We start from the raw sequence: 13,777 nt of genomic DNA, 5'->3' as shown, positions 1-13,777 counted from the left end.
AAATTTAATCTCCAAAGAGTTCTCAGACTTCTCCCCCCACACTTGAACAGACTCTGGTGGAAAAGGTAATACCTTGTTTGGTGTGCTGTCCTTCAGTGCATATCATTTCACTGATGCTGTGATAGTTAAAGAGGAATTGTTATGCTTTTAGTGTCATGAACCTAGTGGGTTTGCTCAAGTCATACATGAGGGTTGTTTTAAAGATGTTTGTACAGACCAGTGTTAGCGATTACCTGCAGTTAATGAATCCACATTGTTCCAATGAAAACAGCTTTTCTGCTTTTTCCATTTCATCCAATGGTTCCTGGTTCTTCTTGTGTCTCAGATACAAACTGCACGGCTCCAGTGTGTCCTGAAACATCAGGGGTGCCCAGCCCTAACCAATTATAATGCAATTATAGGACATTATGTGTCATACTACACATGTTGTCCTAGGTCACTGTTGCTAGGTGCAATACAGTGTATGTATTAACAAAGGTCAGATAACTGGCTGCATGATGCTATTAAAGCGAGAAAGGAAATTGTTACCTGTCATATTTATACTGATTGTCTGGCATTAAAGTGTTGGGTACATCAAAGACAAAGAGAGTCATGTTAAAATGTGAACACGGTCGATGCTCTGTGCATATCAGTCGATGCCTTTTCAACAGGTGGAGGATAAGGACGGCTCAAAGACAGAGAGGCAGCACAACAGCAGGACAGCCAAGAGACGGAGACAGCAGTGTCAGACTGAAGCTGGTGCTGCAATCATTTGCATCAAAAAAAATACAATTCTATTTATAGACTTTACCTGCAAAATTACATAGCAGAGTTTAAAAAAGAAAACCACTCATTGTTTTTAAGTCCATTAACAAGCAAATATACAAACTCTTTCTTTATTACATTATATTTTGGTTTTACATTATTGGCCAAACAAAGCAGGACATTTGATGCAAGCAATGGACAATTAATCAGTGAAAAGAATTATCATTGCAGCCCTAAATATGTTCCATCATAGAAGTGTTCCCTTGCAAGACTGGTACAAGAGGTTAAAATCTAATTAGATGCCCATGTGGCAGAGGCGTGCAAAGCTGCAGCATTATTCCCTGCCAGGTGTAGTCAGTCTGCACCTAATGCTAACAACTACAATTACATGAAAGCTCTCAGATTAGCCTGATTTTCTGTAATAGAAATGAGGTCCTCTGACTGGCTGGCTGTGATTATGGCTTAGACACCACACACACTCAGACAGACGCATACTAATGTCCAATGAACCTAAAAGGCATTATTTCTTTCTGAAAGGGGGAAGCTGTGCATTTGAAACTGTCCTACAGATGTATTGTTAATTAATAACCCAGACACCACTTCTTTTCATTATTCCACTTCAAGTATTGACCTTCTTTCCTGAGCACTCAACTTGTTTTTTTTCCTCTCTCTCTCTCTCTCCTCCCACTCCATTGTACCCTTTTCCCCCATGGCCTCAGTGGGGTCTTCATTATGTCAGCATGCTGCTCTGACTGCCTGCTGTAATGAGGGCAAGGCTCCACATATGGACAGTGGTCCAGTGCAGACTCTTTTTTTTTTTTTTTTTAAGTGACAAAGGTAGCGCAGGTTCAAGTGAGTGCATACTGGGCCCACAACGCTGGCGATAATGATTCATTCCAATGCTCTCTAAAACCTGCACTTGCACCTCCGTCTGTCAGCTCCTAATGCAGTATGGTCCTCATTCATAACTGTCAAAAAGCTACTCGTCTGTACCCCCAGCTTACTTGGGTGAAAATCACACATAAAATGTATTTTTCCACCACAGCGAAGGAAGAAGTGGGAACTAATCTCATTTCTTTTGACACTTCCGTGTAATCATTTTTTTTTTTTTTTTTTGGAAGGGAGATAGTGGAGAATAATCCTTGGATGGATATGAGCCTTTCCCATGTCTGAAAGTCCAGGAAAAGCAGGAAATGCAAGCTGACTTTCAGATGTACCTGAGGGTTGGGGGTGCAGAGGGGTAAAGTAGAGGTAGAAGACACTAACAAGATCATGCAATATTAATGAGGTGTTGAGATGTAGGACATGCAAGGCAAATCGGCCACAGCATTTGGAGCCAAACGTTATATGAAAATTAGGATTGTGTGTTCATGATAATAGGAAATGTGGGATTAGAAAACAGTAAAGGACAAACATTATCTTCATGGCACACTGCTCTTGTTTTTACGGGATATAAAAACGTGCTGGAAATGTTCTGAACATTGAAAAACAGGCACTGATGTCTTCATCAGGCAAATGTTTTCAAAATGAAGCATCTCAGAACTGACCTGTGTGTGCGCCTAAAAAAAAACATCTATTATTTTTCTTTTCTCAAATTGGTGTGTGGATGCATTTTTAAAGCAGCTGATTCTGTCTGCTTCTCTGTTTCTTTCCCCGCTGTGTCACCTTTGGCATCATGAATGCACTGTTTCTCCTACAGCATACTCACATGCTTATGTAAGTCACACTATGGAAACAGCAGAAAGTAGCACAGAGGCCGACGTTTGTGCTATGTTGGTTACTTTGCTGTAAGTACTATGTCAGACTGGGGAAGTGGAATATCACAGGCAGATATTGGCTTCAAAAGGAATATATAGAAGGGCAATAAAATTTTTTGACAGGTTATATATGTGTGCTGCATAAAAGGTGTGTCAAGTGAGGAGGTGTCAATCTGATTGGTGAGTCATTTGCAATGATAGCTCAGCCCATTTATTTATTTATTATATTTTATCATATATTGTATTGATCTATTTATGTTGATTAAGTCTATCAAGATCTAGTCACCACTAAATCACCTACCAATAATATAGGCAATATTTATGTAAATGCATCGTTACTTAAGATTAAGATTAAGATTAAGAAACCTTTATTAGTCCCACAATGGGGAAATTGCATTTTTGCAACGGCATACAGACAGCAAGGGATAAGTTAAGAAAAAGATATATACATTATAAAATAGACTAACAATAAAAAGATATATACATTATAAAATAGACAGTTTACATATTAACAGTTGTTGCACAGGTGAGTGGAGGTAGAAGTGGTTTATAAACTGTACATAGTGCAACTAAATAAATAACAGTAAATAAAAGCACACTGTGGATGATGTCATGTTGAGCTGTAGAGGTATTACTTAACTGTTTAAAGCCTAAATCCTTTTAATTAAGTCCCATGGATGCTTACCATAAATATTAGCTTTGGTCATTTTCCTAAACAAATACATTTGTGTACACACAGCCCTGAGAGTAATGTTAAGTTGTGTCTCCTTTCTGACGTAATCCAAACAATCTTACTACTGTGGCGAGTTTATACCTGCAGCATGACCCATTTCAAAACATCAATGTTGATATGAAAGCTCTGCTGCTAGACACCTTAATTGTGGGGCCAAGAGTTTGCCATTTACCACCATTCCTAAAACAACCTAAAAAAAAAAGCAAACAGTATATCACCACAGAATTTAAATAATGGGACATACAATACCTACAACATAAACTGACTTGACCAACAACCCACTTTTCACAAGTTAGCCCAAGTAGGTCAGTCTTTGCACTAATTGCTCCAAGCCTCGGTCCATTTTACATGTGAATTGTATAGGTGAAATATATGGTATCAACACAAATAGCATCAAAATTGTTAGCGAAATTAATTCTACTCAAGCGCTACTGACACAGCTTATTATTTCTGTGGAAGACGTTGCAAAAGGAAGTGCTGAAACTCTGCAGCACGTGAGAGAGACCATCCCAGTGGGAGAAAGGAGACCATCTGCCCCTCTGCAGGTGACTGTCCCCTGATAGAGGAGTTAAGCTGAGACAGCGAAAGAGAGCTGCACATAAACTGGCCTGCTCTGGAGCTGCTGCTGCAGCAGGCAAAGGACTGTAATTTGCCCACTATTAAGCACCTTATAGCTGGCACTGGCTTTCTTACATCTATTGTTGTTCCAGAACAGCTACAATGATACATCAGTTAGAAGTGACCCTGATCTTCACCACAGGGGCAGAGCTACAAGCCACTCTTGTAGAGCCCTCTTGGGCATCTCTCACCAGGGGCATGTCACTCAGCACTGGCCTTGGATTTGCTACCGACTTACAAAGGCCAGGAGTGAATCATGCTGGGAATTTGCATCAAAAGGAATATCACTCTCTCTCTCCGATGAGCTTGGGATATCAAAATGTAACAATGAATGAGTGGTTGGGGGCCTAATAGACGCACTGACCACATTTGTCCCACCAAAAATACATATAGAAAAGCATGGAAACTACAACTTGCACTCTATTTTTTAATAATATATATTAATATAATAATATCAATGCAAGCATTGCATATTTATTTTTTTACTGGCAGCCTGAAGACACATTTCCAAGAAGCCACCTCGGCCTCACCTCTGTGCACTTGGCTTGACAAAACAATGCACCTACTCCAACTGCTCAATATGCAAAAACGTGGCCTGAGGTAATGCAAAGCCAAACAGCCAAAGCAAATTAGATGCTACAATTCTGCGGAGACACTACAATTAACATCTCACTTAACGGTGTTACTGTATTTTGGATCAAAGCAATGAAGGGAGATAACCTTGCTTTGCTTTCATGTTTAGATAGGCTGCTTGGACACATAATATATAATTTACCCAGAGGGAAATAACTTACCTAGCATCAGTGTGATAAGAGGAAGACTTGGCAATTTGGCACGCTTGTGTTGCAGCCACATAAGAGTTTATCAGCATCATAAAGTAGCACAGACCTGGGAGAGTTAGTCATACTGTAAACACAAGTTCCAAGTACAAGAAGCATTATCTTATGATCGGGATTTACTTATTTATGGGAGATAATTAAAGTTAGCCTGTGGAGTTTTCATTATAAACAAACATGGTTTTGTTTACATTGAGTGCTCAGTTCGTGTTTATCCTTAAGGCCTTACACATGTGCTGAATGCATTTCACAAAACACTGGCACCTGTGGAAAGGCAACATGAACATCGATTGCTCTGATTCTCCAGATGTTCACTGTTGAACTGCACCTCTGTGTCGCACACATTTATCAGGTGCCACCATGAGTAAGAAACTAGCATATTGCATGCATACCTTGATGAAAAAAAGACTAAAGACTAAGGACTAAACATTGTGATTCAGTGGCGGTTAGTTGGAGCTACAGTGCAGCGACATCACAGCTGGGTTCCTAAGTTTAGCTTGCCTTCTAGCTAAAAATCCACACCGTGGGATGTAATGCATATTGTATCATGGATCACATCAGCCAGTGGCAAACTAGCCAATTATCATAGCCACGCAGATCGCACATTAGCAAGCCAGCTAGCTTAACAGTAACTACAATGCATCCATGTCCTATTGTTTTCAGATTGTAACATTGTAGCAATGAGGTAAATTTCAAGAACAACAGTCTAGCCAATCCTCTAACTTAACTACACTGCATTTATGTAGCCTCACAGACTTTGTTAGGTTAGTTAAAGGTAGGGTAGGAGATTTCATTCTGATGCACTTTTTGTTAAATTAGTGTAACTTCTCTTTACAATCTAATAGCAACTGATTAGTTCTGCAGTTTCACTTTAAAACGAAGAATATTAATCATCTTGGAAGCTATAAACGCTAAAAACATCAGCCAATCCTAGGAGGTGTACCTGTGTGGAGTATTGGCTGGTTGTCACTCTCTTCCTGCTCTGCACGCACCAGAGAGGTACGTGCATGATGACCGAAGTCACAGACTGGTTGGGAGGCGTGGCTTCGGGGTAAGCTCCGAGAGAACAGGGCGTGTGTTTACTTTCAAAATCTGGCTGACTCTCACTGAGTTTTCAAAATCTCCTACCCTACCTTTAAGTACCTAAACCTACCTATACCAAAGTAACTTGCAAATGACAAGCGAACCAATTTACTGGGAGAGGAAGTCAGTAAGGAGCATGGGGAGCAGTTCATTTGGAGGAGCTGTAAACTAGCATAAATCACTTTCCGGAAAACCTTATCCTTGGCTGTACGGGGTGGAATGGTTCACAAAATCCACAGACTGCGGCATGTGCACCGAGCGGATCAGGTTTCTTTTTCCGTCCCATGCCTAATAGGCTGTTATAGACAAATGAGGAAATCAATAAAGGTCCCATTTTTCACATTATTGTCTGTTCATACACTGGCAATAAAAAACAATTAATATATATTCATTCTTATGGTGTTTTCTTGTTTTTGACAACACTCAGAACACTGCCGAAACCTAATGAAGAATACAGTATTTGTGCTTGATAAAAACAAGAGGACAGTGCATCATACCATTCTGGGTGCTAAGCAAATAATATAAACACCTATAACCTGGCCTTGCAGTCCTGGTGTAAATAGCATTTACATTTTGCAGTCTGACCTTGTTTAGCATCAGCTTACTGCACTAATGTATTATTGGAAGTTGGGAAAAGGTCAGCCAGTATTTGTATGCACTGGAAATTACTATTGCCCAAATTCGGATCTGACCACATGGCTGATCTCTTCAATTCCCACTCTTTACCTCTGTGACCCATGTTTCTTTATTGAAAAGACCTACTCCATTAGCAAAAAGCATGTTTTTTTCTGCACTTGTTATAGCATGCTTTCCCCTATTAGACTATTATTAGCTCCAATCCATCAACAGTGACATCATTCTAATATGATAGCTTTTCAAAAAGTCGCCGCACATGTCTGATGACAAGCAAAGATTTTTTTTTCTAAACTGAAATCATCAAATAATGTCTTGATTGCATTATAATGCTTTAAGCAGATGAGCATGTATTTGGTAAACGAAATATGAATCTACAAAACAACAAACCAAATGCATATCATCCATTGATGGAAACATCTGTGAATCATTATGCTAACTTAAGCTAATTCTTTAGAGTTCGATTCATTATGGAGTATTGTTAGTTTCAGTGGCTGAGCCCTTATTATCATGCATTTAGGAAATGAGGCAAATAGAAAAGGCATAAGAGCCCAATCAATAGCTCTTTTCATTTTGCCTTAATGGCCTCGTCTTTTTTCCCCTCGTGGACTAAAAAGAGCACATGGGAGGTTGGTGTTACAACCATAAAATGTAATTTCTCTCCAGGAGAAAACATAATAATGCCTCCTATCCCCTTTCTGCATATTCCTATAACATTCTGCAAAATTGAGTATGGATTTAACATCAAAAGGTTACATGAATTTTTCAAATGAGATATTAAAGTCAATACTTCAAGCAGAGGATATTTCAATTCAGGGGGCTTACATGACAAGGAGCTGTGTGCTAAAAGGGAGCTGGCTTCCAGGCACGGCTACAGTGGTGCCACAAAATTAACTCGCGTGGAAAAAGTCAAACCCAGGAATTATGATGTCAAATATGGCAGAGATGTTTAAAACCACTCCCTTTTAAAAGGACAGCCAGCTCAGTAAAAACAGAATCAGGCCACGAGCGCTCTGTAGCCTCTAGTGTGAAGCAACCTCCTTATTATTTATCAGACAAACAAAAGGCTGCTAAAAACAAAACATTATTGTCTTGATTTTGTTTTTATTTTTACTTAAAATGATAATTAGCTCTCTGGCTGCAATACATATGGCTGTTTTATCAAGTGTTTTTGGCTCTATGATACATTACATACAAACTGTGCATTTAAATTGTATCCCTGTGGGTTGAAGGAAAAAAAAAGATTTAGTTTAGAACCAATAAACTATAAATAAACTGTAAGATTTTTTTAATTAGTTGCTAATATTGTACTGCCATATTACAATATAGCATATAATAAAATATGTTATTTTGTCAGCTGGCCCCATTGACAGTAAAAACTCTGGACAGCGCTTCTGTGATGTCACTCGTTTGTGTCTGAAGAGCCGTTTTGAGGCTCCGGGACGCTCCGACTGCCACCATGTTGGCAGCGTCAGGACCGCCAAAACTCCAAATATGGACAAAGAGGGGGAGTTTAGGGGGGCGGGCGATCGCATTAGCAGGAAACTTGCGCTGTAATACGCCAACCGTCTGTCACTCAAGCGGCAACGCCCATAATTCTGCATAATAAAAAAGTCCGAATATACACTCAACAAAAATATAAACGCAACACTTTTGTTTTTGCTCCCATGTTTCATGAGATGGACTTGAAGATCTAAACTTCATTCCAGATACACAATATTACCATTCCTCTCAAACATTGTTCACAAATCTGTCTAAATGTGTGATAGTGAGCACTTCTGCTTTGCTGAGATAATCCATCCCACCTCACAGGTGTGCCACATCAAGATGCTGATCTGACATCATGATTAGTGCACAGGTGTACCTCAAACTGCCCACAATAAAAGGCCACCCTGAAATGTGCAGTTTTGTCTCACAGCAAAATGCCACAGATGCCACAAGCATTGAGGGAGCGTGCAATTGGCATGCTGACAGCAGGAATGTCAACCAGATCTGTTGCTCGTGCATTGAATGTTCATTTCTCCACCATAAGCCGTCTCCAAAGGCGTTTCAGAGAATATGGCAGTACATCCAACCGGCCTCACAACCGCAGACCACGAGTAACCACACCAGCCCAGGACCTCCACATCCAGCAGGTTCACCTCCGAGATCGTCTGAGACCAGCCACTCAGACAGCTGCTGAAACAATTGGTTTGCATAACCAAACAATTTCTGCACAAACTGTCAGAAACCGTCTCAGGGAAGCTCAACTGCATGCTCGTCGTCCTCATCGGGGTCTTAACCTGACTCCAGATCGTCGCCGTAACAGACTTGAGTGGGCAAATGCTCACATTCGATGGCGTCTAGCACGTTGGAGAGGTGTTCTCTTCACGGATGAATCTCGGTTTACATTGTTCAGGGCAGATGGCAGACAGCGTGTGTGGCGTCGTGTGGGTGAGCGCTTTGCTGATGTCAATGTTGTGGATCGAGTGGCCCATGGTGGTGGTGGGGTCATGGTATGGGCAGGCATCTGTTATGGACGAAGAACACAGGTGCATTTTATTGATGGCATTTTGAATGCACAGAGATACCGTGATGAGATCCTGAGGCCCATTGTTGTGCCATACATCCATGAACATCACCTCATGTTTCAGCAAGATAATGCACGGCCCCATGTTGCAAGGATCTGTACACAATTCTTGGAAGCTGAAAATGTCCCAGTTCTTGCATGGCCAGCATACTCACCGGACATGTCACCCATTGAACATGTTTGGGATGTGCTTGACCGGCGTATACGACAGCGTGCACCAGTTCCCACTAATATCCAGCAACTTCGCACAGCCATTGAAGAGGAGTGGACCAACATTCCACAGGCCACAATAGACAATCTGATAAACTCTATGCGAAGAAGATGTGTTGCACTGCATGAGGCAAATGGTGGTCACACCAGATACTGACTGGTTCTGAGTCCCCAGACCGCCAATAAAGCAGAAACAAAATGCACATTTCAGGGTGGCCTTTTATTGTGGGCAGTTTAAGGTACACCTGTGCACTAATCATGATGTCAGATCAGCATCTTGATGTGGCACACCTGTGAGGTGGGATGGATTATCTCAGCAAAGCAGAAGTGCTCACTATCACACATTTAGACAGATTTGTGAACAATGTTTGAGAGGAATGGTAATATTGTGTATCTGGAATGAAGTTTAGATCTTCAAGTCCATCTCATGAAACATGGGAGCAAAAACAAAAGTGTTGCGTTTATATTTTTGTTGAGTGTAATTAAAACAAGTGGGTTGACACTAGAAGGGAACTTATCATTTGAGACCAGAGTGTTTTTTTGTACCAGGCTGTAAATATGTTTATTTCTGCTGTGAAGTCGGCCATTTTAACATGGGAGTCTATGGGAAATGACTCGCTTCTGGAGCCAGTGGCTGCAGCATGAACTACAAGTTTTGACACTTCCACATGGGTTTCAAGTCTGAGCCCCGAAGGGTGCCGCTTGGCACCCAACAAAGTTAGAAGCTTTTAAATAGAAAATTTTATTTTTGTACTAAATGAAAAGTACAAGTGGAGCCAAATGTTTTTTTTCTTTTTAGCAAAAAAGGGCAGACGTTGGCCTTTTTTAACAATTTTTTTCATTGTATCTTTTCAAGTTCATTTATTTCTACTACTATTATTATTATCACTATTCCACATACTCCACCATATAAAGTAGACAATAACAAACTACGCTACTCCAAGCAGGTGCAAATTTTGTTCATGTCCGTCCAGACTACAAAAAACTCATGTGTTAGAGGAGACCCACAGATCTGTATGACAATGAGTCATGGGTAACATGGAGCCTAAGACAAAAAAACACACACATAATAAAACACACCAAATTGGACCGCGCTGACCGAGGCTACCCAGCTTTGGCCGTAGTGCCTTTCTAAAATACATTAAATGTCATATCAATAAAGTCTGCTCACTGATGACTGGATAACAAAAACGACAGACATAAAATATTTATACACAGCATATACAACTGAACTTTAGCAATAAAAAAATAAATAAATAATAAAAAAACAACGCTGTACCTGTTAAACATTTAAACACTGTAAAGAAAGTGTGGGTTAAACTGCCCCTAACTCCAACTATGCCTCTGACAACAACATCACAACACAACAAGAAACACACACAGGCGGACATTTTCAGAACACACTGGTTAGGTGTCACCTAAGGTGTGGATGTGCATGTGAGCAGGTCTGGTTATTGTAATGTGACCTGTGCATACAGTAAATGAGCCAAACCTATCCAACACCATTTATGTCAAGATCTCCCAAAGGTTACGAATACTGTAAAATCACAGAGACATTAGAAGAGGAAGATGAACCAGTGAGAGCATCCTGAATAGAGATCTAAGAGAAAATAATGACACAGATGGTGGCTCTATGACACATTTACCACCCCTCCCCCTCAGAAGGCCAATCATCTGTTTTATAACAGCTGAACCATATCATGCCAATCATGTTGTTGTATGGATGCAAACACACACAGTTGAGGTTCATGACAGTTTCAACTGTGTGGTGGCAGGAGCTGGTGTTGCAGACTCTGGATGAGAAGTGTGAAGATTTATTTTGTGTATACATTTTGTAGTTACTGTGATTGTCAGTATTATTATTTAGCTTCTGAGCCTTATTAAGTAGTGGGGGAGTGCTTGAAAAGGACATGCAGCAGGAGGCCACAGGACGGTTGTAAACCCCAGGTCACTGCATTAAGTACCATTGGCTTACTTTATGTGGTGCCTGTGCCAGGCAGTGAGCTTCATGCATCACCTCTCTGAAGCATCGGCTGCTGGAAAGCATGTGACTGTAAGGTGTTCACACCCACTCCTATTAGGCATTAAAAGTGGCTTATTTAAAGCAAGTTTCGACTGATTCGCTCACATTTACGGTGCTGAGAGTGGACTCACTGAGTTACAAAGGAACCTTGTATTATGCATTGTATGTAATCAAGCTGTGCAATCCAGTGCTCATAATAAGAATGACAATCCTAAAAGCCCTAATACAACAGCCTTTATGCTAGTGCTGTTCACCATTATTATGGCTCTAACCTAAGTCGGCAGATTTAATGGACTTGCTTCTGCTCAGACCTCTACTGTCTGAACAGGCATGAATTAATCTTGTTGAGCAAAGCAGAATCACATCTCTGTTCTCCCAGATTTTTAACAGCTGGATTTCCAATATGGCTTTAACTGGCTAATTAAGAAATAGAAGCTGATTCTAGCAAGAAGTGATTGAAAAAGAAACTTTTCCTCCTCTCCACCAGCGGGGATATTCTTGAGGGAGCAGGTCGTGGGGTGCCCCTCTTCCCAAAAATCCTCCACGCCTCATCCTTCATCTGCGGCTGCTCGTCATGTCCCATCACCGGCACAGTTACACCTGAACACTCTGCTGCTGCCAAACACCTGGCTCCATCTCCCACTGTCCAAATGAAAAATAAGCATAATCTGCCTTTCTGAGTATCCAGCAAATGAGGGATTTCATGACAAATTGGGTGGAGGTTTATTATGCAAAGGGGAAAGGGAGAACAGAGAGAGCAAGGAGCTAAAATAAAGGGGGTGTAGTTAGGGATGGCAGAAATGTGGTAATGACTTGGAAAATGTTGGTTTGGTTGTTAAGTACTGTGCCTAAATTTAATGTCCATGGCCATGTTGTTTTATAAGAAAGAAAGAAAGACAGTTACCGTTTGTGATTGTAAATGTTTTAGGTCCAATACATAATTATTTTTATGTGTATTTATTCAATATTTATACACTCACTACCGATCATGAAAAGGGATATGCTGTTTTTATAATCTTCAGTGCTGTCTATGTAAGAACCTCGCAATTTGTTGTGAAATGTGCATCACATTCACACCGCAATAGTACATTAACTGCCTCAATAGCTTGATGGATGTGTTTCTTAAAACTTAATTAGTGTGAAGTTCACTCTGGATAAGTAGACGTTCAATAAATGTCTGGCAGTTGAATACAAGTGGCATTCAAAACATTTCAAACGACATAAAAAGTATGACAGAGAAGAAGTCACAAGAAAGCAGGAGGGGTAGATGCAAAATAACTAGAGCTGTCATGGTGTGCAGTATTCATAGGGATGCATGAAACAGCCAAGAGAACAAAGGGGTCGCTGGATTTTACTGTTTTTGCTATTGCAACATTCTATTTGACACACTCATTACAAGTCAGTCTTTTAGTCAGTGTTTACCATGTGCAGCACCTACATTGAGAGTTGACAAACCAGCCTAAATCCATCCTGTCACTCTACAGGCTACCATGATTCCTGCTGCCAGAGAGTTCGGAGTAGGGGCAAGCAGGGGCATTTGTCCAAATAATCCTGATGAGGGCAACCGACTGCCCACAATAGCCAATGACAAGATGCAGCCAATGAAGAGGATGTTATTGTTTAAAGCTACAAACATGGCACAACAATACATAAGAGATGCCCTATAGAAACAGAAGAGCAGCTCATAGAAATATGGCAACATTTTGATCTGCTTAAAACATTAACCATTGTTTCACCAATTTCCACCAATAATGGTCATGACCGAGACAAGGCTTGTATGCCACAGGCCGGGCCATGGACAGAGGAGTAGAAGGTTCTGCACTGTACCTTTAAATACTGCTTTGGGAACATGTCCATTTCAGATGTCCATTGTAATCAGAAAACTGGGTCTTGGTTTAAAAGCTGCTAAATAACAAGGGAAAAAGTTAACTTCAGAGAATATGCAAAGCAGCTTGTCTCATAGGTGACCAAAGCAGATTATTAAGAAAACACCAATGACGTTAAACAAAGCAGTGGTAGTGGAGTCTGACAGAGTATATAACTTGTGATGAAAACTCAAACGCAACTTGAGATCTGAGACGAATAAATACGGACTTAAAGAGGATCAAGGGACAGACAAACAAACAACAAGGGAAAAATGGCTTCACTGGCAAAACGGGACATTTAAAGAACTGCTGACATCTAAAAGGCAATTGAATTTGCATACCACAAACTTTCATCTGGGGGATGTGAAGAAAGACTCCACCACAGGAATCATTTAATATTTAATAAATTAGAAACAGTAGCTATGGCTAATTAGAATTTGCACATTTACAAATCAGCCCTGATAGCAAAACAAATTATGAAATATAACGGTGCTCTGTGGATTACCAGGGGAAAATCAGATGATAGACAAAGCAAATGGAGTATCACTAACAACATACTGTCAGAACACATCACACTGCTAATCCAGTTAGAGGGGGATGCCATAGAGGCTTTGCTTTAAAATATTGATAGGCTATTCCGTAAAAGCTTTTTTTTTTTTCCCCTTTTGCAGGCGTGCATTCAGTCTAACACTTGCTTATTGCTCAT

At 40.5% G+C, this 13,777-nt stretch overlaps 1 protein-coding gene across 4 annotated transcripts in view; it reads right to left on the bottom strand.

The window, feature by feature from the left end:
• LOC114434639 (uncharacterized) overlaps positions 1–13,777 on the bottom strand; it is a 123,568-nt gene that overhangs the window by 83,881 nt on the left and 25,910 nt on the right. For 3 of the 4 annotated variants that reach the window (XM_028403960.1, XM_028403963.1, XM_028403962.1), the window contains exons 3-5: positions 613–741; positions 529–541; positions 234–376 (exon numbers count right to left, since the gene is read on the bottom strand). In XM_028403960.1, the coding sequence (XP_028259761.1) occupies positions 234–294 (61 nt within the window). In that variant the 5' untranslated portion in view covers positions 295–376; positions 529–541; positions 613–741. The remainder of the gene's footprint in view (positions 1–233; positions 377–528; positions 542–612; positions 742–13,777) is intronic. The other variant, XM_028403961.1, reaches the window with a different exon arrangement.

Source organism: Parambassis ranga, chromosome 4 (assembly GCF_900634625.1).
Source record: "Parambassis ranga chromosome 4, fParRan2.1, whole genome shotgun sequence".
NCBI classification, from domain to species: domain Eukaryota; kingdom Metazoa; phylum Chordata; class Actinopteri; family Ambassidae; genus Parambassis; species Parambassis ranga.
The sequence above is the reverse complement of the archived record's forward strand: the minus strand, read 5'-3'. Positions and strand labels throughout refer to the sequence as shown.